Source organism: Argopecten irradians, chromosome 9, assembly GCF_041381155.1.
Source record: "Argopecten irradians isolate NY chromosome 9, Ai_NY, whole genome shotgun sequence".
NCBI classification, from domain to species: Eukaryota; Metazoa; Mollusca; class Bivalvia; order Pectinida; family Pectinidae; genus Argopecten; species Argopecten irradians.
In genome coordinates this window covers 40,818,757-40,841,475 of record NC_091142.1, presented here as the reverse complement: position 1 = coordinate 40,841,475, position 22,719 = coordinate 40,818,757, and the positions used below count along the sequence as shown (strand labels likewise).

General features: G+C 33.8%; 2 protein-coding genes across 2 annotated transcripts; both read left to right on the top strand.

The window, feature by feature from the left end:
• The first annotated feature begins 4,706 nt into the window (after positions 1-4,706).
• Positions 4,707-6,389, top strand: LOC138330979 (ctenidin-1-like). Its single transcript, XM_069278446.1, has 4 exons — positions 4,707-4,819; positions 5,203-5,269; positions 5,605-5,952; positions 6,310-6,389. Exons 2-4 carry the CDS (start codon positions 5,215-5,217, stop codon positions 6,315-6,317), a joined length of 411 nt encoding a protein of 136 aa, XP_069134547.1. The 5' UTR covers positions 4,707-4,819; positions 5,203-5,214; the 3' UTR covers positions 6,318-6,389.
• A 12,600-nt stretch (positions 6,390-18,989) lies between these two features.
• Positions 18,990-20,327, top strand: LOC138330978 (acanthoscurrin-2-like). The gene is made up of 3 exons (XM_069278445.1): positions 18,990-19,039; positions 19,576-19,911; positions 20,250-20,327. The coding sequence occupies exons 2-3, from the start codon at positions 19,599-19,601 to the stop codon at positions 20,255-20,257; spliced, it is 321 nt and encodes a 106-aa protein (XP_069134546.1). The 5' UTR covers positions 18,990-19,039; positions 19,576-19,598; the 3' UTR covers positions 20,258-20,327.
• Positions 20,328-22,719: the final 2,392 nt, after the last annotated feature.

The window sequence follows — 22,719 nt, the reverse complement described above, 5'->3', positions numbered from 1 at the left end:
AGTACCATTTGTCAGCGGTGGAGCATCTTTAAAAAACATTAATAACATCGAAAAATATATACCGGTGGTCTAAGATGACGTTACAACAAAAGTATGCAAGATTTTGCTGCGTAATATATGACAACAGTGGATAGTCATTTCGCTGTTTCGCCGTCTGGCGTAGTAATAGTCAACTACCGCGCGATATTTAGGACGACGGCGGGAAACATAAGATATGAAAATTAAAACTGTATTTATGTAATTTCAATTTTTCAGAATGTGATGATAAGTGTAGTATTAAGCGAACAGTCGGGCAAAGGAAACCAGTCTAAATACGTTCTTTGGCCTTCCACAAGTCCTTGTATACCATAATGATGGTCAAGTTCTGCTTACGGTGTCCAGTTTTGACCATTGAAATTATGGAGAAGCCCCGTGTAAATTTAGCACAGTTCTAAAATATATATTCGCCTAACTCTTTGAAAACGAGGCTGCGTGGATATGCGTTAAGAGTGAACTGCGCTGATAGCCGGTCGGGAAGACGTATTAAGATTCCTATAATGTATATTAATTTCTTCGCATACAGAGCGATTTTGATGGGAGTTTTTATTTTTCTATTTCATAAGAAATTATACTGGATATATTAACACCATTTTTACCGACTTAAGCCTTTGTTTGTCCGACTATTCGCTTTAATAACTTTTACGACTATCAATCTCGTTTTAAATTTCTATTTTAAAAATTAAAAGCCCTTTCGGAACGGTAGTGGGCCTTTCACAAAACCGCACGCCAATTTCAAATATATGAAAGATGACTCATATATATGATGTATGTGAAATAAGTTTGAGGAAGTGAAGTGAATTAATGTACATGGTGTATATGCTAATTGTTTCCGCTCATCATATCCGAAATACGTGAATTAACGATGTTTCATCGCATTAAAGGGACTAAATCGTTGAAAATTCATGTGATAAAAGATAAAAAGAATTATAGAACTAAAGTTGTGTACTTTATGTTAATAACAAAATTTAAAAGTTTGTATAACAATTTTGTTCAAAATGGAGAAAAACTGAAAATAAATAGAAACGACCTAGTCACTATTTCATATTATTATCTTTCGGCGAGTGTAAACAATCCCTATGTGCATGCGCGACGCATGAACATTCAAAACATCCGATCGAAGGAAATCTCATCTGTCTATTGGACATATATGCTATCGACTGAAAACACAAATTTATCGACTACAGGTTCCTGATTACTGTGTTAAATCTAATAAACTTTTAAACGTATGCATAAGTCTTGTTTCTTAGTGTAAATAATCCTATACTGTACAGGTTTTTGCAGCCATAAAGAAGAGTTTTCATTATATTATATGGTTTTATACTTGCTTCTACCATTATTTTATTGTCATTTGTCATGAATATTAGGTACTATTCCGCTAAACCTGTCAATATTATTAGGCTTTTTAAAAAAATGGCCTAATATATAGACTTTATAATAAGGAAAAAATGGGGAAAAAACTAATGTTTAGCGGACTTAGTAAGTACGTGTATTTCTTTTATCATTATATCAATAATTGACATTCCCTTTAAACAGTAAATCCTTAGTTATAATGTCTATCCGTCTAATGGGCATTCCCTATATATCTCTAGTTATAGTCTTTATCCGTCTAATGAACATTCCTTATATAGTCCTAGTTATAAGATATATCCGTCTAATGGAAATTCCCTATATATCTTTAGTTATAGTGTCTATCCGTCTAATAGACATTCCCTATTTATACCTAGATATAGTCTCTATCCGTCTAATGGACATTCCCCTACATGTCACTAGTTATATAACTTTTTCGATCTGATTATCTAAATTTTATGTGTACTTTTATGTATTCAAAGCAAAAATATACCTTACATTGTAGACCTATGTATATGTTTGCTTAATAATGTACATGTACACCTGTATTCATGTATAATATATACATAATTAACGGGTGAAAATACCTCTCACTTCTTGTCATATTTCCATCAAATACTCTAAAGCTTCACAGAACGTATGCTGTTTTACTTGGCAATGTAGATACAGGGGCGTAGGAAGCGGGGGTGGGAGGTGGTGTCGGGGTTGGAGGGGGTCGGGGGGGATTGCCTCCCCGTTTCCCAGGACGGGGGGCAATAATGTCTTTTTGTAACCCCGCCCCCTCATTTTTGCCGACTGAAATGTTGTAAAATTGCACATTTGAAAGAAAAAGGGGTCCTCCTGCACATTTTCGTACTTTATTTTAGACAATTTTCCACTGCGTGGCACATTTTCTTAAACGTTCATGTACATACATTGTATATTCATATAATGTTGAAACGTTTAACAGTAAAAATTCAATACACATGAACAAGACCTAAAATGTCAATCAAGGGATTCTACGTACCATTTTAAAAAATGTATCTTAAAAGTTCATTTGTTTATATGACTTAGCAAGACAATTAATTCATTATTATTTTGTGTTAAACAACAATGTGCCGATGGTGTGAAGCCGGTATGTTCAAATCGAGCAGAGTTTGCATAATGATATGACGGCATTCACAATTAATCATTTCTAAATGCAGGTAACTTTAAATGAAAAAAGTATCATGTTAAGAACGCTTTAAAATCATTAATATACATCGTAAAACTCATCACAGCCATTCTAAATCGTAATATTTTTACCCGGGGGAGACCCCCGGATCCCCTCAAACACCAAAATCTCGCGCCTTCGGGCGCTCCCACATTCATCAAAAATGCATCGTAAAATTCTAAATCGTAATCGGGGCGAGGAGGTGGGGGGAGTCCAAATATTGAGGACCTTGCCCCCCCCCCTCCCCCCCCCCCCCCCTCAATTACGTTTCATCTTCAATTGCCAATGGTTCAAATTAAATGTTGTATTTTGAAAACTTTCTAATTTCAGGTATAAGAACGTTTTGTAGGAAGTCAAAAACCATAAGAAATCTATGTAAATCTAATGATTTAGTAACTTTAACATAAGCGAATTGCATACTTTATATTCTTAATGTATCAACAGCCTGTCTACAACCGTATCATTTAAGGCATAAGACCCTGCTTACAGTTTTATGGTATGTGAATTGCTGTATTTTTGGCATAGAAAAAGTATTTAAAGTGTTCTATATATTTTTCTCCGCCTCTTTAAGTTTTAAACTTTCCATGTTTACTTACTTTTGTAAAATTCCATCTGATTGACCCCGACAGATTTTCCTGCCGATATTTTAGCCGATGAGATTGGAGGTAACACACGTTTCATAGAAGCAGTACATTAACAATATTGATATCCATAAATATTCTCCCTCCAAACCTGAAGGTCATTTACAACGAATTAAAAAACGAATTCCTTAATTCCTTAATACTAAATTATCACCCAAAATTTCGACATATCCTGCCTTAAATATGTAGCCAAAACTTTCTTTGTTACATTTTGCCTACATATTTGTGATAATGATATTTATTTTTGATATTTTTGACAAAAAATAATACAGTTTTGCGACATACAATAGCGTTTGTACTGCTTAGATAAAAAAAGGAACCCTGTCATTCTCTTGACACTGTACAATTTTAATTTGGCCATATCACAAGCCCCAGAGATCTTTTGAATTTTTTAAACGTAACTTAAACATATATGTTGCTACATATAACATTACGTTTTAATAAAATTGGTTCGTGGGCAATCCATTGTTCGTAAAAGAGGTCCTTTATATATTTAAGGCATAACTTTATATTAAGAGTTCCTACAGTAAGGGTATTCTATACATTATGGTGTTCACAATTGCATTCGTGTAAATGTATTGATTTGATGTTAGCAATATAAATTTCATATCATTTTATGTGTTGTCTAACTCGAATTTGGTCATATCTAATGTGAGTTTTAATTGTATTAGACACGTCTTTTCTAAGTTCCAAACTGTAAGCTTGAACCAGACATATTTAAAGTCTATTACAACGTTGTTGTAGGTTCTCAGAGTGCATACATGTACATACCTTACTAGTCCGCTAAACCTGCATATATTATTAGGCTTTTTTTTATTTTATTTTATTTTATTTTATTATTTTTTTTTTTGCCTAATATATAGTCAGCTCGCGGTACCTCTTAAAAACGTGAAATCGTAGGACAGATTTGGCCTACGCTGCGTCAGCGGTATATTTCTAATATATTGTCCATGCAATGCCGGGAAAACGTACACATACCTATTCATTGGGATCTTATGTACTCCACTGCCCCCATGTTACATCCCATTTATGAAATTAAACAACTTTGCACAATGATATATATTAGGCAAAAAAAAGATTAAATAAGCCTAATAATATAGGCAGGTTTAGCGGACTAATACCTTACCTTCCGTTGAAAACATGTTGTACAAGGCGAAAAGTCTTACTTGCATCTTTTCTCCTACGATCCACGCATGCATCATGAAATTACTATGCATAAATTGTGGATGGATATTACTATTGCTATTGATCTGTGAAGCACAACTTGTCGAACATGTCGTTTGACTATTTACATAGAATACATCAGTGCAGTCGGCGACTTCAAAGAGCAATGCACATTTACAGGTACGTGTTGTGGTTATCTGTACAGTTTACCTGTAATAAGCATAATCATTGCTCCAAAAGGAAACATTTAAACAACGTTTTAACAGTATACAGCTACCTCAATAGGTTGTAGCCAATCAATGATGTGTTTCCTGACATGCTTGTGGTAACCAGACATCCGCTGAAATCTGTATAAATAAGGGCTGACAGAACTACCAAATCACCATATCTTCCTTACACCTTCCACCGTCAGATCAAACCTATCCAGATCTTCAAGGTAAGTCCACTCATTATTTTATCATATGCTTTATGTATACATGTATTTCAAAAAAGCGTATTTAATTTACAGATAACGTCTTCGGGTTCCTTCGTATAAACGATAGAAAACAAATGCTTAGTCTGTATTGTAACGTTAGTGCAAAATCTCTTGAAATATACTTATCATATATTATACGTAAAATAACAGCCGCTATGGCCCTTCATTAAAGCCGTTATCCAGATGGAGATGCCATTTGTACAGTTGTTGCTTGAGTAGTAAATTAATTATTTTACAATAATAGTTTTAAAACAAACATATCAATATCTTTTTTGTAATAATTGCAACATCATTATGCAATTAAATCTAAGACTGAACTAGTTGTTTTATTCATTTGATCATAGATCACCATCAAGATGAACGCCTACATCTGTCTTGCTGCTTGTCTGATCGCTGCTGTCAGCGCCGCCGGTAAGTCATTTTAATATATATATATATAAAGTCTATTTTTACACTTTAATCTTTTATAATCATGTTATAATCAGTAATTTCTTCTTGGCAATTTGGTGAATACATCACTCTCCTTTTTAAGATTATGAACTAATTCAACAAACCATAACTATTTTAGATGCACCCGTTGAGATTGTTGTCCGATATAGAAGTAAATCCAAATCGATCATTTAAGCAACTTGATAGTAGTAATATAATTCTATAGGGAATTTAAGCGATGCCGACTAAGTGTAAAATGTAATATCCATACATATAATATTCATTTATTATGATAACATTTTCCATTGTATTCAAAGGATACGGAGGCGGTGCCGGAAGTATGGGCAGTACCGGAGGAATCGGAGGCGGAATGAACGCAGGCGGATTCGGCGGTATGGGCGGAGGAATGGGCGGAGGTAAAGGCGGATTCGGCGGAATAGGCGGATTCGGCGGCATGGGAGGTGGAATGGGCGGAGGTCCAGGCGGATTCGGTGGAATGGGAGGTTTCGGCGGAATGGGCGGCGGAAAAGGTGGATTCGGAGGAATGGGCAGCGGTATGGGAGGTTTCGGAGGAATGGGAGGCGGAAATGCCGGTTTCGGCGGAATGGGAGGCGGCAATGCCGGATTCGGTGGAATGGGCGCCCAAGGTGGATTTGGCGGAAAAGGTACATAAATCTTTCGATATTGTGGTATGTCACGAAGATTTAAAACTTCCACGAATACAAATGAAACTACTAGCTTTATTCCATTTTTTGTCATGTTTTTATATTCAAACAGTGCATTTAAATCATTATGTCAAAATGTTATTTAAAATTTAACGAGGAATATAATTTTGATTATCAATTAATGATATACCAAAACAATAAACAAATTTTAAAAACAACTGTTCGGTATTGGTGGATTCTCTATATCGATTTTAGCAATCCTTGAACATAGAGTACCGCTTTAGTGCAGTACAATACCGTTTTATCTGCTAAATAAGCCACGTCCAATTTCACTAATATCTTTATTGTTTCTTTCAGGCTATTAAATCACCGTTTGCTCCCGTTTACTTCCGAATGACCTGTAAAACTTACTGAAATTATTAAACATAGTGCACTAACTTGTAGTTTTCTTGTTTGTTTCAAAACCTGAAGAGCAAATCAAACAGCAACTGAACAAATGATCGCGGTCCAACAATAACAGACCAATTTAAGTCATAGGTGTATTTATAGACGCTACACACAAATGCGGAATGTGTGATACAGCTAAGAGAAAAAAGTTGTCTTTTTGTAATTCAGCAAAATATATACCTTTTTGTGATATACTATTTTGAGTTATATATAAAATATGTTTACGTAAAAAGTTCTGAGGATGATCTATAGAAACTATAGCACCGACACATGCGTTTTACTCTTGGCTAGTTTAATTTAATAGAGAGGGGGTGTAAATAAGATGTCAGAAAGATGCAATATAGCCATCGGATATGTAGCTGAATTGAACAGCGTTGCCACGAACTCGTCTTACAATCCTGATTTATTCGAAGTATTTTTGCGGCTTCTGATCACACCTTTCACACAAGTTGGCATAAGTTTAAAAATAGTTCCGACATATTTGTGGTAACGAGGTTTGATAGATTTTGTTCAGGGAATACACATAAAATTACGAATATATAAGCAAAGAATCGAATCCGCTATGAAATGAGTGATTTCTCTTCTCTTTTTCTTCTTGTGGAATGTGGCTTTGTGTTTTGCGCAGAGGCGTGAGGAGGGGGTTCATTAAAGTGGATTTTTTTAGTTTTTCAGTGAACTCTATCAGATAAATATAGCAAGCAGTTGCAATGCAATCGTGACCAAGGTTTATAATCTATCATATGTCATGAACAGAAGTATGAATAAAGGAGAAGTGTCAATTAGAGTCTTTTCGTCATCGATGCGTGTTATTGTTTGTTTACCGAAATTAAGGGCTGCTAATGGCTTTCGATGTTATATTGTCAAACCAAAATAATATTATCTTATCTTTTATAGTTGATAATGCAACGATTAGTTGCTATATTGCCAAAACAAAATTTATGCTGTGATGTTCATTTACGCAGATTTGGTTCGGCTCCTTCAAAACCCCAATGTACCAATGCAATTTTCACTGAAATCAGACAATATCTTAATGTTGACCAATCAGACGCCAGGAAACTTCAAATAGAATCCACAGCAAGACGATCTTCATTGACTTTGTCATTTGATATCGTTATAAAAGTAATTAAGTGGATAAAGCGATTGATCTATATTTATATTTTCAGTGCAGAAGCACTATGTAACCTTACCAAGCGCAGTTTGGAGTCATATAAACTATGAACTTCAAGCGCTTATTATGACGTCATTATCATTGTGACGTCACAATTGTCGAGCCAGCTATCATGGAAAACGGCTGTTCAAATGGTTGTTCCATGCAGGACGATAATGAATGATTAATTCATTATATCATAAAATTGTAACCGAATGTAAATATAAGCATTGAACGTCTTTCAGTTGGAATCCATAGCCAATATGAATGCCAACTGAACAGAGGCAAATTCAAGATGAAGCGCTAGCACGTTTCATGGAACTTGCCTCTGTTCAGTTGGCATTCATATTGCCTATGAATGCCAACTGAAATACGTTAAATGCTTAAGTGATCCCGATATAGTATGCATGAGCGAGGCCTCTGCTGCAATCTCATTGCCCGGCTATAATTAGTCTCTCTTCTCGGGATGTTGTACATCTATATATGGATTTCGCCGTTACTATTCAAATGACATTCAACTTCGGGGATTGCAGCGGAGGCCTCGCTCATGCATATTATATCAGTCACACAGACAGTATGAATTTTAATTAGATGATTTTCAAGAATCTAGAGTAATGTTTGTCATAATGGGGCTTAAATCGTCTTAATGACAGCACTTTGTATAGATGCGTAGGATAATTTTGAAAGGAAAATGATCGCTCTTTGCAACGGTAATAACCGTTTTTATGAAGGTGTGCTAGAAATGTGTTTTTATAGCCGCTCAATGTAGGCGGGTTAGAAATTTTTTTAGGTTTCCACCCTTATCGTATATAGTACCATGTAGGTTATGATTTTTTATCTAAACCTATAAAATGTCTAAAAATGGTCTTCAGGCACTCTGGTGGGTCCATGATTATATAATCTGTAACTAATTCTCAGATCCCTGTGTCTGGTGGGTCCATGATTATATAATCTGTAACTGTCTGGTGGGTCCACGATTATATAATCTGTAACTAATTCTCAGATCCCTGTGTCTGGTGGGTCCATGATTATATAATCTGTAACTGTCTGGTGGGTCCATGATTATATAATCTGTCACTAATTTTCAGATCCCTGTGATCCATTTAAGTTATCCCAGTACATAGATCTAATATATCTATAGGCGAATGAGTAAACAGTGTTAACGGATTGGCAAACCGTGTGCACGGACCTTCCTTAAACTGAGCATTTCTATTACAATAGTTAATATACGTGTAAACTAACCTATTTCATAGATCAATCCTGCATATTTATCAATAACTTTCCCTGAACGTGATTTTGCTTCAAGTAAAGTTAGCATTTCTGGTCAAGACGCATTTCCGGAGAAACCAAAAATTGTAATCTCTAACCCATTTAAGCTATGTTAATACATGGTTCAAAACAGGGGCTTCCCTCTTAATAAAAATATAGCTGTCCTACAGTGGCCGGCTGCCTGACAAGTTAAATCGACTCGTCAGTGTGACATACTTTCTACATCATTACATAACATTCAAACAGGATACCGTAATATGCAAACATAAACGTAGACATTATCATCAATTAATTAATTAAGATTTTTTTCCCGTCAGCAGCTTTGATGTATTTCATTATCCCTAAATATTTTAGGTATTTTTGATATTTTTAACATGAAAAAGATTATCAAACACGTGGTCTTTTTGAAATAAGAGTTTCATAAATATTTTACAGATATCTGCGAAAGCCGATTGAGCTCATTTTGGTAGAAGAAAAAATAGTGTAATTACGCGAAACTATCGTGTAATTACGCGAAACTATCGCGAAATCACGACAAACTTTTGGCGTCATTAAGCGAATCTTTTAGCATTTCATATTTTGTTTTATGATGTTATACCAACCCAATTTACATAATCGGAAGTCTTTATTTTATATTTTACCGGGACAGTATAACACCTATATGCACATTAAGCGAATCAAAGGCCTCTGATTTGTATTAGATAAGAATTTTCTATGAAAAATGTCAATAGGATTATTTGAGGTTCTTGTTAGTAAGTAAAAGGATGGCCATAGGACACTACCCTAGTGAACTCAATGTTTTGGATAGTGGAATTTAAAAGTCAAATATCGATGCGTCTATGACGTCAAAACACTAATATTAAACTTACGTTTCTAAAAATGATCCGATTCCATATACTATACGTCGACCTACTATACGTCGACCTCCGCGTGACCATTGGATTAGTGGAAACTTTTGTCTTATACATTTGGATTTCCGACAATAAAATGTCCTAAGCAGTAACTCGAACGTTTAAATCAAATTCATTGATCAGGATGATATTCTCAATGAAGTTCATTCTTATTATGAAAAGCTATATTATGAAAACTGTGATACAGAGGATGCTAACTTAACAGATTATTTAGGTAGGTATGATGTTGCAAAATTAGATAATAACGAGGCTAGAAGTTTAGAAGGGATGATTTCTTTAGATGAGGCAGCTAAAACTCTGAAAAATATGAAAAACAATTAAAGTCCGGGCACAGATGGTTTCACTACGGATTTTTTAAAAATATTTCTTGAAGCAGTGAGGGGTTTTCATAGTTATTTCTTGAAGCAGTGAGGGGTTTTCATAGTTAGATCTATAACTTTTGGATATATAAAGGGAATGTTGTCTGTAACTCAAAGAGAAGGTGTAATCACGTGTATTTCTAAGGGAGATAAACCCAGGCAATTTTAGAAAAACTGGCGTCCTATTACTCTTTTAAATATAGTATGTAAAAGAGCTTCAGGATGTATAGCAAGCAGGATTAAAAAAGTTCTAGATAGATTAATTTGTGAGGATCAAACAAGATTTCTCACTGGTGGCTATGTTGGAGAAAATACAAGACTTGTCTACGATATCATGCAATATGCCGAAGAAAAAAAATATACCAGGCATGTTACTCATGTTAGATTTTGAAAAGGCCTTTGATTCTGTGTCTTGGAAATTTGTAAATAAAGTTTTGAAATATTTCAATTTAATTTTGGTCCAGATATTCAAAAATGGGTTAAATTGTTTAACACTAACATTATTGCTGCGGTGAACCAGAGGGGGGGGGGGGGAAATCTTCTTCTTTTCTCCACATCAGAAGAGGCTGCCGTCAAGCGGACCCAATCGCGCCATACATCTTTGTGCTGTGTGTTTAAATTCTAGGTATCAGGATAAGAAATAACAAGAAGATTAAGGGTATAGATGTAGGTAATTTTCCCATTCTTATTTCCCAATATGCTGATGATACCACACTTATACTAAATGGTTCAGAAGTATCGTTAAAGGAATCTATTTGTGAGTTGAACTCCTTTGCAAAAAACTCTGGGTTAAAACTTAATGTTGATAAAACACAGGTCATTTGGATAGGGGGCAAAAGTTATAGTGGTGATACCTTTTTACCAGAGTTAAATTTACAATGGAGTAAAACTAAATTTACACTGCTTGGAATTGAATTTAGTGTGAACATGCATGAGATTAAAATTAAATTTCGATAAGAAGTTAATTAAACTTAAAGCACTAATAAAGACAATGGGCAAAAGAATTCTCACACCCATTGGCAGAATAGCCCTAATTAAGTCTCTTTTTTGTCTCAATTTATTCACTTATTTATTTCATAACCAAATCCTAATGAAACATTTCTTCAAGAACTTAACACTATTCTGTTTAACTTTCTATGAAACAGTAAGGTAGATAAAATAAAGAGGGATGTCTTGGTGCAAGATTTTAATGAAAGCGGTCTAAGAATGGTAAATGTAAAACTATTTATTGATTCCTTGAAACTTACTTGGGTAGGCCAGCTTTTAAAAAATACATGCAAGTGGCAAATTATTTTTAAATCACATACTGGTTTTCAAAAGTTATCAATATGCGGTAGTGAGTATATTGAGGAATGTAGGTCACATTGCAGGAATAATTTCTGGAAAGACGTTTTTAAAGCATGGAAAAAATTCAATGATGTAGATGGGATGAGAAAAAAAATGGATATATTATCATGTACACAGACAAAGCCATTATGGTATAATAAAGATATAACTATTGGAGGAAATGTAGTTTTTATAAGTCCTGGTATGATAGAGGTGTAACAATAATTAATGATTTAGTAAAAGATCCCACTACACGTTCTTTCTATACATATCAAGAATCCATGCATGTGTATAATATCAATATAAATTTCCTTCAATTTCAGGGTGTAATCACATCTATCAAAAGACTTTTAACGAGACTTAATGTTGTAAATATGAACCATGAAATAGTCTATCCAATTATCCCTAATAATATCTTACTTTTTGTGAAAAATTTAAATGGGACAAAATATTTTTATATTATCATGGTTAAAGATAATCTCATTTCAACTGGTAGAGGAAAATGGGATGATCTATTTGAAGATATTGAGCTAAATTGGGTCAACATATATAATAATCCTTTCAAGGTTACTAAAACACAAAACTACAATGGTTTCAGTACAGGATAGTACAAAATATTTTAACAACAAACTCGTTTGTATGTAAAGTAGGATTAGCCAATAATTCACTATGTAACTTGTGCAATCTTGAAAGAGAAACCATTGTCCATATTCTTTGGGAATGCAGAGAAACTCAGAGACTTTTGCAAAGCGCAGAGACATTTCTGGATGTACTCTATATCCCGTTTCCATACAATAAACAAAGCGTTCTTTTTGGTTTGTTTTCACAAAATAGATATAATACTATAAATAGAGCAATCAATGAAATTTTGATTATTTTTATGTATTACATATACAAAACCAGATGTTTGCATAAAATTTTAAGTCCACATGCTCTACTCAATTTAATTAAAGAACATTACATTTCTCAAAAACATATTGCCAATAGTAAAGATGGAGGTGCTCAGCGGAAATGTGAAAATGAATGGTGAAATTCGGAAAAAACTTATTGATTTAGCTGACTAGTTAACTATTTGTATATTTCTTTATTTAATGCAACAATCTATGATAGTCTTATCATGGCAATATATGCATGTAACTATGTATCATTTACTATAACGTTTTTACCATGTACTCGTACATAAATTAGTTATCCTTCATTGCGCTCCTAGAGTTTATAATACCACATAAATCTTGTTTCGATCTCTAGTCCTCTCTCTCTCTCTCTCTCTCTCTCTCTCTCTCTCTCTCTCTCTCTCTCTCTCTCTCTCTCTCTCTCTCTCTCTCTCTCTCTCTCTCTCTCTCTCTCTCTCTCTCCTTCTCTAATATGTATCATACTCTTTTCCTTAGAGTGCTTGTGTAAGAACTTGCGTGCGAGGTTATGTATGTAGGCGTGTGTGGCGTATGTGTGTCTGTGTGGATGCGGGAGTGAGGATCATGTTCGTAAATAGAGGAATGAGGTAGAAGCTGCTACTGCAGATGATAATAATGATGATGAATGATAATGAACAATAATGATGTAGATGAATGAAGCTGATGCATCAGACAATGATGATGGTGTATGAAACTGCGACTGCAAATGATGATGATGGTGATGTGATGATGATTATGATGAAGAATGGTAATGACGATGACTATTATGAATGTTGCTGCTGAAGATGATGATGATGATGATGATGGTGATGGTGATGGTGATGATGATGAATGGTGATGATGATGATGATGATGATGGTGATGATGGTGATGATGATGGTGATGGTGATGATGATGATGATGATGATATGATGATGATGATGATGATGATGAATGGTGATGATGATGATGATGACGGTGAATGGTGATGATGATGATGATGATGTATTTGTATTTGTAAAAATGCTTTGGAAAAATAAAATAATTATAAAAAAGTTATTATTTTAACGAAACGTTTAATATTTTTCGGAAATGTAGTGAGCCTTTAGAACAAATGAAACAACCTAGTAAATATAATTTACGTTACGCAAAGTACAAATTCGCATTTTTGAAATGTCTTTGATGCATTCTTTTCAAATTGGTTTTCCTCAATTACATTTTAAACCAAATTCATAGTCAAGACGTGAATAAAAGAAACAAAATAGAGATAATCTTATCTTTCGAATATCGATTAATCTTTGACTGAATATTCTATGTAATTAATTTTTAATATGTATCACTCATACGTCGTTGTGTTCAGACAATCTCAGCTATATGAACTGTTTTCTAAATATGATCGTATTCTGTTTGGATTTTTTTTAATATCTGTTATGAAGGATCACGTATTAATATGTATCACCCATACTTCGTTGTGTTCAGACAATCTCAGCTATATGAAATGTTTTCTTAATATGATCGTATTTTGTTTGGATTGTTTTTATATCTGTTATGAAGGATCACGTTTTAATATGTATCACCCATACTTCGTTGTGTTCAGACAATCTCAGCTATATAAAAAAAATTCTAAATATGATCGTATTCTGTTTGGATTTTTTTTATATCTGTTATAAAGGATCACTTATGTCTAAATTGCTTTAAAAATTGTGTTTATTTCCAAAGGTTGTATTCATCTGACAGTACCAGATATGTTTTATTTGTTTGTGGTTTAAGGTATTCAGATTATTTTATATAATATACTTTTTTTCCATATTTAAGGAAAAATACGAGTCTCGAAACAAACCTCACCAACTACCTTTGACATGATTTTTATTCAAACTTTCTACATATGTCATTTTCCGCAGAAAAATGGAATGAATGCAGTAATGAAGTGTTTAATCCAAATTTGATATTGGCACGTTGACAAGTGATGCAAAAATTACTCGTAACATTTCATCCTAGAACATTTAATTGACTATTTCATAGTCTATATGAATCCTGTGCATTTGTACATTAGGTCAAATGGGAGGAAAACATTTGAATACAAGTCATTTTTACAATAAGTCTTTTCGTTGACAAAATTACTGGAACTGTCTTTTTCTGCTCGAGGTGGTATTCATCATTTGCACAGGTTGTTTATCGAAAGTTAAGAGATTCTTCATTTCCGTTAAACACCATCGCTCTAATATTTCATTCTCCTGTGATAGTCTAATAGACTATTCTTTACGGCCGATAATAACAATGTCTATATTTTATGTATCTACATCAAAATATATTCGTCGTTATGTCCAACAATACATTGAATGTGTTTTAGATATATTATTCCAAATATTGAATAATTACTTTTTCAGTAAGGCAATAACGAATTTTTTTTTTTTTTTTTTTTTTTTTTTTGTACTTTTCTGGTTCCCATACGGTAGCAGTGTACAGTAGATTTGAAAACGTCAGCAAAATAATCTGCAGGCCATAGTTATGTACACACAGCTTTTTAACCTTAAATAATACTTATATAAAAGTATATATATATTTAATCTACACAACATTTGCAATTGTCATGCAGAGTTCATTTTTGGACAGGTCTGCTTTTTGTTGTTTTATGAGCCTGAAAAAAAAACCATGGTAACCATTTTTTTAATTGCAAAAAAATGGATTTTCAACCCTAAATTTCATCCCCTTTAGTAGAATTTTTTTCTTGGACACAGTTTAAAACCAAGCATCACTGTCGTGATAGTGTAACCATTTTGTTGAATTTCTTTCTGCAAACGTGAAGCCTGCATCTAAGTCTCTAGACTGAATTCACCAATTTTAAGACATATACATTTAAAAAAAATATATATATGCATATAATAAAACAGGGGCTTTCTGCTTCATAAAAATCTCATCCGTGGCCATTCGGTCTAACTGTACACTGCTACCTACCTACCCTAGTTTTTACCTACGACCCTAGCTATTTTATCATGCTTATTCAAAATAAAAGAGTAGTGTGTGAAGTTTTCAGCTTAGATTTTCACACTTGCTTTAAGAATATCCAGATAAAGTAAAAATTACAGCAATGAGATATAAAAAACTTCTAACCAGCCCGAATGAAAGACAAATTACTTCTTAATGTCGTAGTAAGCAACTTAACCCTCCTAAAAATGAAAAAAATAATAATGATAAAAAACAAAACAAAAAAAACCTAGAATCCCGACCGACATACCCTATTTTTTCAGTCATTTAACCTGAAACATACATATACTTTTGTTTTGGCCCAATTTACTGACGGCAAAGATATTCCTTACGTATACTTACAAATATCTTACGTAAGGTCCTACGTAGTATAATTGATATTATACCATTCATTAGTTGTTTATTATTTTCCACTTGGTAAAAACTGTTGTTTTAGACACAAATTGGTTCGTTTTAGATTAAGCACAATCGCCATAATATATCGTGGTAATGATATATATTCCTGAGCCTGTCAAAAAATTGGACACATCTTGCCAGTCCTTACCAAAATTTATACACTTCATTCACATACATTTGCTGAGTAATTTTTTTTATCTTTACTTGATGAGTTCGCGCCATAATTACCTAAAACAAGCATTGATTTTTTTCGGAATACACTTTCTATCATATTTTCTGTATTTAGCACGAGGGCCGATTCGAGTAACCAACTTCAAGAGCGCAAAACAGGTTTGAAAGAAGGATGTATTTTCAACAATATAGGCATTTTGCTAAAGTTATGTAATGTTTTCATATTTCTATTATTTTTCCAATTTATCATACATGCATAATACACATTGAACAATATATCTCTCATACTTCCACAAACCAACAGATAAAATAACCACACACGCAAAAGACACACATACTCAACACACATTTAGTCATATAACAAAAACACTGCACAAAAGACAACACTAAACTACTTTTTAAAAAACATAACAATATACATCAGAAAAGCTTTTGGGTTAAATTGTTTACATTAATAAAAGGACTTTGGTAGTCAACTACTTTAAAAAAAACACCTTAAAGCATTAAGAGGAAAGGTATGACGTTTGATAATCATGATAATTATATTAAACTTTGCCATTTTACCCATTTCCTGTCAAATTTAACTTTCAGTATATTATCACTAATTTGTATATTTAATTTCTGAATTTTGTACTGATCTTTAATATGATTGATGAAAGCGGTGATGGATAATGGTGTGTTTAGACATCTAGAAATATATATACCATTTAATCATGAGAACTATTTCATTATCAATTTCACTATTTATTACTCTAGTATGAAATCCGAAAAGCAATGTTTCTTTATTAAAGATGCTCCACCGACGACAGAGTATAAATGATATTCATCATTTGAACAATAATTGTTGTGTATATATATGTCTAATTCAAACAAAAAATAATATAAAATCATTTATTTCGCCTTTGATGCATCCGCAATCAGTACTTCATTCCATATAGGATATAGTGACACGGAATTTTTTCGGGATGCAATTAATTATTTGTTATATTTTTAACTTGAAGTAAAATTAGAGGCTCAATTTTTTCAATGGTGGTAATGGTGTAAAGTAAGTGACTTTTGTAACTGAAGAAAAATACTTAATCGTCTGCTCCTGGTTTTTATAGTGAAAAAATACCATTTGTCAGCGGTGGAGCAACTTTAAATCTAAAAGGAATTAGCAGATCATCAATAAAATGTTCCAAAGTGTTGTAAAACTCTTGCATTTTGTAACAATCCCAAATGCGTGCTCAATAGTTCTGTTATTTTTAATGAATGTTGCGGGATAACACGTACAGTGTATACATGCCTAATGTCTTTAATATAAGCTGTATATTTGTTCAAGGCAGAAAGAGTGGCTCGCCGATACTTGCCATAGACATTGACCATGCATTCGCTATTTATATGTTGGTGTTGTTTTTGTGTGTTTGTTTGTTGTTGTTTTTTTGTGAAAACCAGTACACAAAAAATAAACCAAGCAACTATAAACAACTAACATAAAATACATTCAGTTTAATCCGAATGTACGTTCACAATGCACGAAGACATGTAATACTCTAAAGTGACTATAACATTTGTCAATCGGTAATCTACCTCGAACGACAAAATTGATCATGCTCGACTGTGAATAAAGTCCAGTTCCCTAAACGTAAAGAATCTGCTATGTAAATTATTTCAGATACGGCAAAGCTTAATTTCATATATAGACTCAATATTATGCTCTTTGAAGTGACCATTCACAATATGTTCATAACACAGTACATCTAACTTCAAAAATCTTCTTAATTTTTCAAAGCTACATGCTGCAAACTGATAGGTTCTCCAATTTATATAGGTTAACATATCCGAATGCTGTGTTCCTATCCTTCCTATCTCGTATTCTTAATTTATGTTTTTGTTCCTATTTTAGACTTACTGTCTCTCTCCCCTGTACTTCGTTGATTTATATTATAAATTTTTGTCATTCTATGCGCTGTCCATGTTGAATACATGTTTATATATATGGCGAGTTGTATCAGTTTTCATTATACAAATCTTAAATTGGAATCTACTCTATTAATGTCTACTCTCAATGATAATATCCAGCTCTTACATAGCTTACCTTTCGCTGAAATAAGAAAAACATGTTCAAGGTTGAAACTCTTATATGCATCTTCTATTCAAATTGAAGTCTTTATGGTCCACACCTGTGTCACGAAACTACAATGACTGAATCATGGATTGATTTTGCTCTTGATCTGTGCAACACAACCTTTCGAACATGTCACTGCACTAATTACACCACCACGTCCAGTCCACAAAACATGACCATGCAGTCGGCGACTTCAAAGTACAATGCACATTTACATGTACGTGTCATGGTTTGCAGTGCAGTTTTCCTGTAATTTACATAATAATAGCCTATATTGTTGACGTTAAAACAAAGAAATCAAACTAATACGACAACAAAAATTAGACGAAATATCTGTTACCAATCAATGATGTTTTTTTTCTGACATGTTTGTTGTGACCAAGCATCCGCTGAAATCTGTATAAATAAGGGCTGACAGAACTACCAAATCACCATATCTTCTTTACACCTTCCACCGTCAAATCAAGACTCTCCAGATCTTCAAGGTAAGTCCATCATTTTTGTATCCTCAATATGATGATAGAGAAAAACCAAGATGTTAAACGCAATGTAAAAATAACATCATAGATCATGTCTTGTCAGCATCAGAATTACTGAAAACTTTTGATTTTGAGTTACAAACAGTCCTATCATGTATTTTTTATAAAACGTCTTGCAATTTTATTTGTTCTGATATGAAATAGGATATGTGGTTTTTTTCTGGAAGCTTACGCTTACCTTAGAAGAACAAAAAGTGTAATTGAAAACCATCTTACCTGGCAGACGATTGCATGTCAATGAAAGGCGTAACTGAATTATCTTACAACCACCATATCTTCTGCAGTTTAATCACAATTATATTTCCAAATCACCATCAAGATGAACGGGGGGGGGGGGGGGGGGGGGGGGGGGGGGGGGGGGGGGGGGGGGGGGGGGGGGGGGGGGGGGGGGGGGGGGGGGGGGGGGGGGGGGGGGGGGGGGGGGGGGGGGGGGGGGGGGGGGGGGGGGGGGGGGGGGGGGGGGGGGGGGGGGGGGGGGGGGGGGGATGAACGCCTACATCTGCCTTGCTGCTTGTCTTATTGCTGTAGTCAGTGCCGCCGGTAAGTCGTTAACACTTTTAGCCAAATGTTAAGGTCATTTGTGCTATAACTGGACAAACACTTTGACATGTTTTCTTCAGTAACCTATTGAAAACCATTAGTTTTGATAAATTAAAGTTGGAAAATAATTCAACTGAATAGATAAACATGCATGATGCTTTATAAACATCACAGAATGTATGCACTGTAAAATTCTAATGATTATTACATCTTATCCCTTACGTATGTTCAGATGAAAACATACCAGCAGAAACCACTATGTACAATCACCAATGACATTACAAAAATGTGAAATGAAATTTTAGACCACAACTTGGCTTCATAGTTTTACCATATGTACTCATTTCAGTGCAATGTAGACATAAATATATAATGATTTTTTCCAAAATTTATTATGAGCTCGTATCTGTATTGTAAGTGTTGTAAATCGAAAGTTTTGGTAATATTTGGTAGTGGTTCAAACATACGGCAAACATAATAAAGAACTTAATATTGTATGAAATTCACTGATGCACATTTTCTGCATGTACACAAAGGATACGGAGGCGGTGCCGGAAGTATGGGCGGTACCGGCGGAATGGGAGGTGGAATGAACGCAGGCGGATTCGGCGGTATGGGCGGAGGAATGGGCGGAGGTAAAGGAGGATTCGGCGGAATGGGCGGAGGTCCAGGTGGATTCGGCGGAATTGGCGGAGGTTCAGGTGGATTCGGTGGAATGGGAGGTTTCGGCGGAATGGGCGGCGGAAAAGGTGGATTCGGAGGAATGGGCAGTAGCATGGGAGGTTTCGGAGGAATGGGAGGCGGAAATGCCGGTTTCGGTGGAATGGGCGGTCAAAGTGGAATGGGCGGTCAAAGTGGATTTGGCGGAAAAGGTATATTATTGTTCCATTAATATAACTAAGGACTTAAATTAATAATACTTAGATTGATTGTATTTTAACTCTTCTTAATAATGTACATTTGAAAAGGTATGAAAAACTATACAAAGACAAAACAACCTTAAGCGAATAAATCCACAAATACTGTTTTAAAGATCGATATATATTTCTTTTTATTTTCTATATGATGATTTTAACAAGACTTAATACATGATGGTATTTTCATATTTCTGCATCTCGTAATCCAAGCTATATATGTTATTCTTAAAAATTTGAAATTAGCCATTGTAAGTCTTTTTAGAAATCAATAATCATATTATTTCTTTTTTCAGGTTATTAAATCATCGTTTGCTCTTGTTTACTACGAATGACATGTAAAACTTAAGAAATCATTAAACATTAAATAGCACACTATCTGTAGTTTCTTGTTCATTCCAAATACGGGAGAGGAATTAAATTGATAAATACACAAAAAGTTGATCAACAATGTAACACAGTAAAGACAAAACAACATACATATATAGTGATCCGGAATTAAGTTATAGTCTCTAACATGTATCAACTGTAGACTTATCATAATGTTAATAGATCGCTAGATAATGTGGTAGGAGGTTCAGTTAAGTAATTTTGATTTGCCTTTTTGTGAAATCCCATTAGGGATATCATTTTAGTCTAGAACCCTACCACCGTCTTATAGGCCTTAAACAAGCCATCTTGTGCTTCCCAGTCTCCACATAATACTTAGACACATCCCGAAGAAGTTGAAATATATCATTTGTGCTGGTGCCGAGCATACGTTCCTCTCCTTAAATAATTCGATCTAGCCTGTAACGAACATTTTGATTGGTTTAAACATCATGTTGTAGTTTGTAACGTTGCTTGTGACTGGCTGATACAATGGCGTAATAATTTCATTGCAAAAAAAAATCTTGAAGTAAATATCTAAAGTAGATGATATTATAAGGATTTGTAATAATAATTTAAATATGTTTTTTGATATGGAGATACAAACTCAGAGTGTACTTATCATGAAATGTCTCAGGGTTTATTTAGAGTACACTCAGATTTCTGTTATATCACCGTAACATGATTTTTTTTTTAATTATTTCGGTAACGTAGAGTTAAAAGAATGTTAATTTTGTTTAATTCTAGAACAAAGTATTACTGTTGCTAATATGTTCTCTTAAAGGCCAATTACCTTTCCGAAACAGCAGTTAATTTTTAAAATGAGAATGTAAAATGGGATCGAAAATTTTATAAAGTCGCAAAAGTTATAAACTTACCGTTAATTCTACACTTATCATCATCTTCTCAACAATTCAATTAAAATAAATAACATGTTAATTTTCATAACGCGGGTAGTCTTGTTTCCCGCCGTCGTCCTAAATACCGCGCGGTAGTTGACTAACACTAGCTGCCTCAGACGGCAACTCTCCACTGTTATATATTACGCAGAAAAAAAATGTTTGGTGTTCTTACCTCGTCTTTGATCAACGAAATGTGTTTTCTGAGGTTATTAATGTTTTTTTAAGAAACCTTAAATTTTGCTCCGGCAAGATAGTGGGCCTTTAACTTAGAATCGATTCCGCAACGAAACGTACGAGTAATAAAAAGTGTATTTGTCTTTAACTTGTGATTGGTATTGTTTTAAATTCAAATGTCGATCTCTTCAAATCAAGATGTTTTTAAACGCAAACCCTACAAAGCTGAGAATCAGTGAATGAGGGGAGGTAACTCCAATAAAAGCGAGTACTTCTGTTGGCAGTGCTGTAAATACACAAAACAGGAAAAATATTATTACTCCAGTATTGGATAGTATTTGTGTTTTACATGTTAATCAAGAATTAATCAAATCAAATTATTTTTTATTTAATTTAAGTAAACAAACTGCATCTTCTTTAAGAATGCCGTTAAAATGATAAACCTGATTCAAACGAAATGTATGTTCCCTTATACCCCATGTTAGCGGCATTTTCTTTTATCAACGGCACTTTGGGATAATGGTCTACAATCACCATGAATCTCAAATACGATTTCACTTCAATCTCCAGGCTAGGGGAAAAACATACTTCTCTTCTGAAGCAATTACCCTTCCTCACCTGAAATTATTGCGATGCCTGTAAAACGTGAAATATAACTAGCAGAAAAAAAGGAATAATATCTAGTTAGAGTTACAACTGTATGCTCAGCAGTACAATTATCAGCCATGATTCTATTTAATAATTTAAATAAAGCATTGGTATATTTTTCAGTTGATCATATATTTTCTAAGTACAAGACAATAAAGGTTTAGCCGGAAGGCTCAAAGTAATAAAAGAATTGAAAAAGCTGTTTATTACAATTCACGCAATTTATATCGTCAAAGTCACACTTAATTATTAACGCTTAAAAAAACCCAGTTTCATGTAGGGTAATTACACATTACTTTCTATTTTCTTCTATGAATACAGGTGAAATTTAATATACTTTAATGTAATGGGGGTTTATATAAAATTGTTGTATTATTATTAAATATCTGTAAGAGTCGCTTAAATGTTTCATTCGCTAAAATTCATAGTTATCATTTTCTAAGACATCTAACTTTCTTTGTTATAATAAAATGATAAACATTCTAGCATTAAGATAAGGTTGCCTATAATTCATAATTCAAATATATCAAACACTTTTTGAACTTTCATATCGTATTTCTGCTGACTGTTAAACCTTTTAACGGATTGATATTTCTTCCATATCCATATTAGCTTGTTTGTTTCTGAACATGTACTGCACGTGAATGTCTGGTTTAACATATTATATATGGTG

Coding starts and splice junctions, on each gene's coding strand:
- LOC138330979 (XM_069278446.1), top strand. CDS start 5,215: ATGAACGCCTACATCTGTCTTGCTGCTTGTCTGATCGCTGCTGTCAGC. Junction 5,270..5,604: donor CGCTGCTGTCAGCGCCGCCG/GTAAGTCATTTT, acceptor TTGTATTCAAAG/GATACGGAGGCGGTGCCGGA.
- LOC138330978 (XM_069278445.1), top strand. CDS start 19,599: ATGGGCGGTACCGGCGGAATGGGAGGTGGAATGAACGCAGGCGGATTC.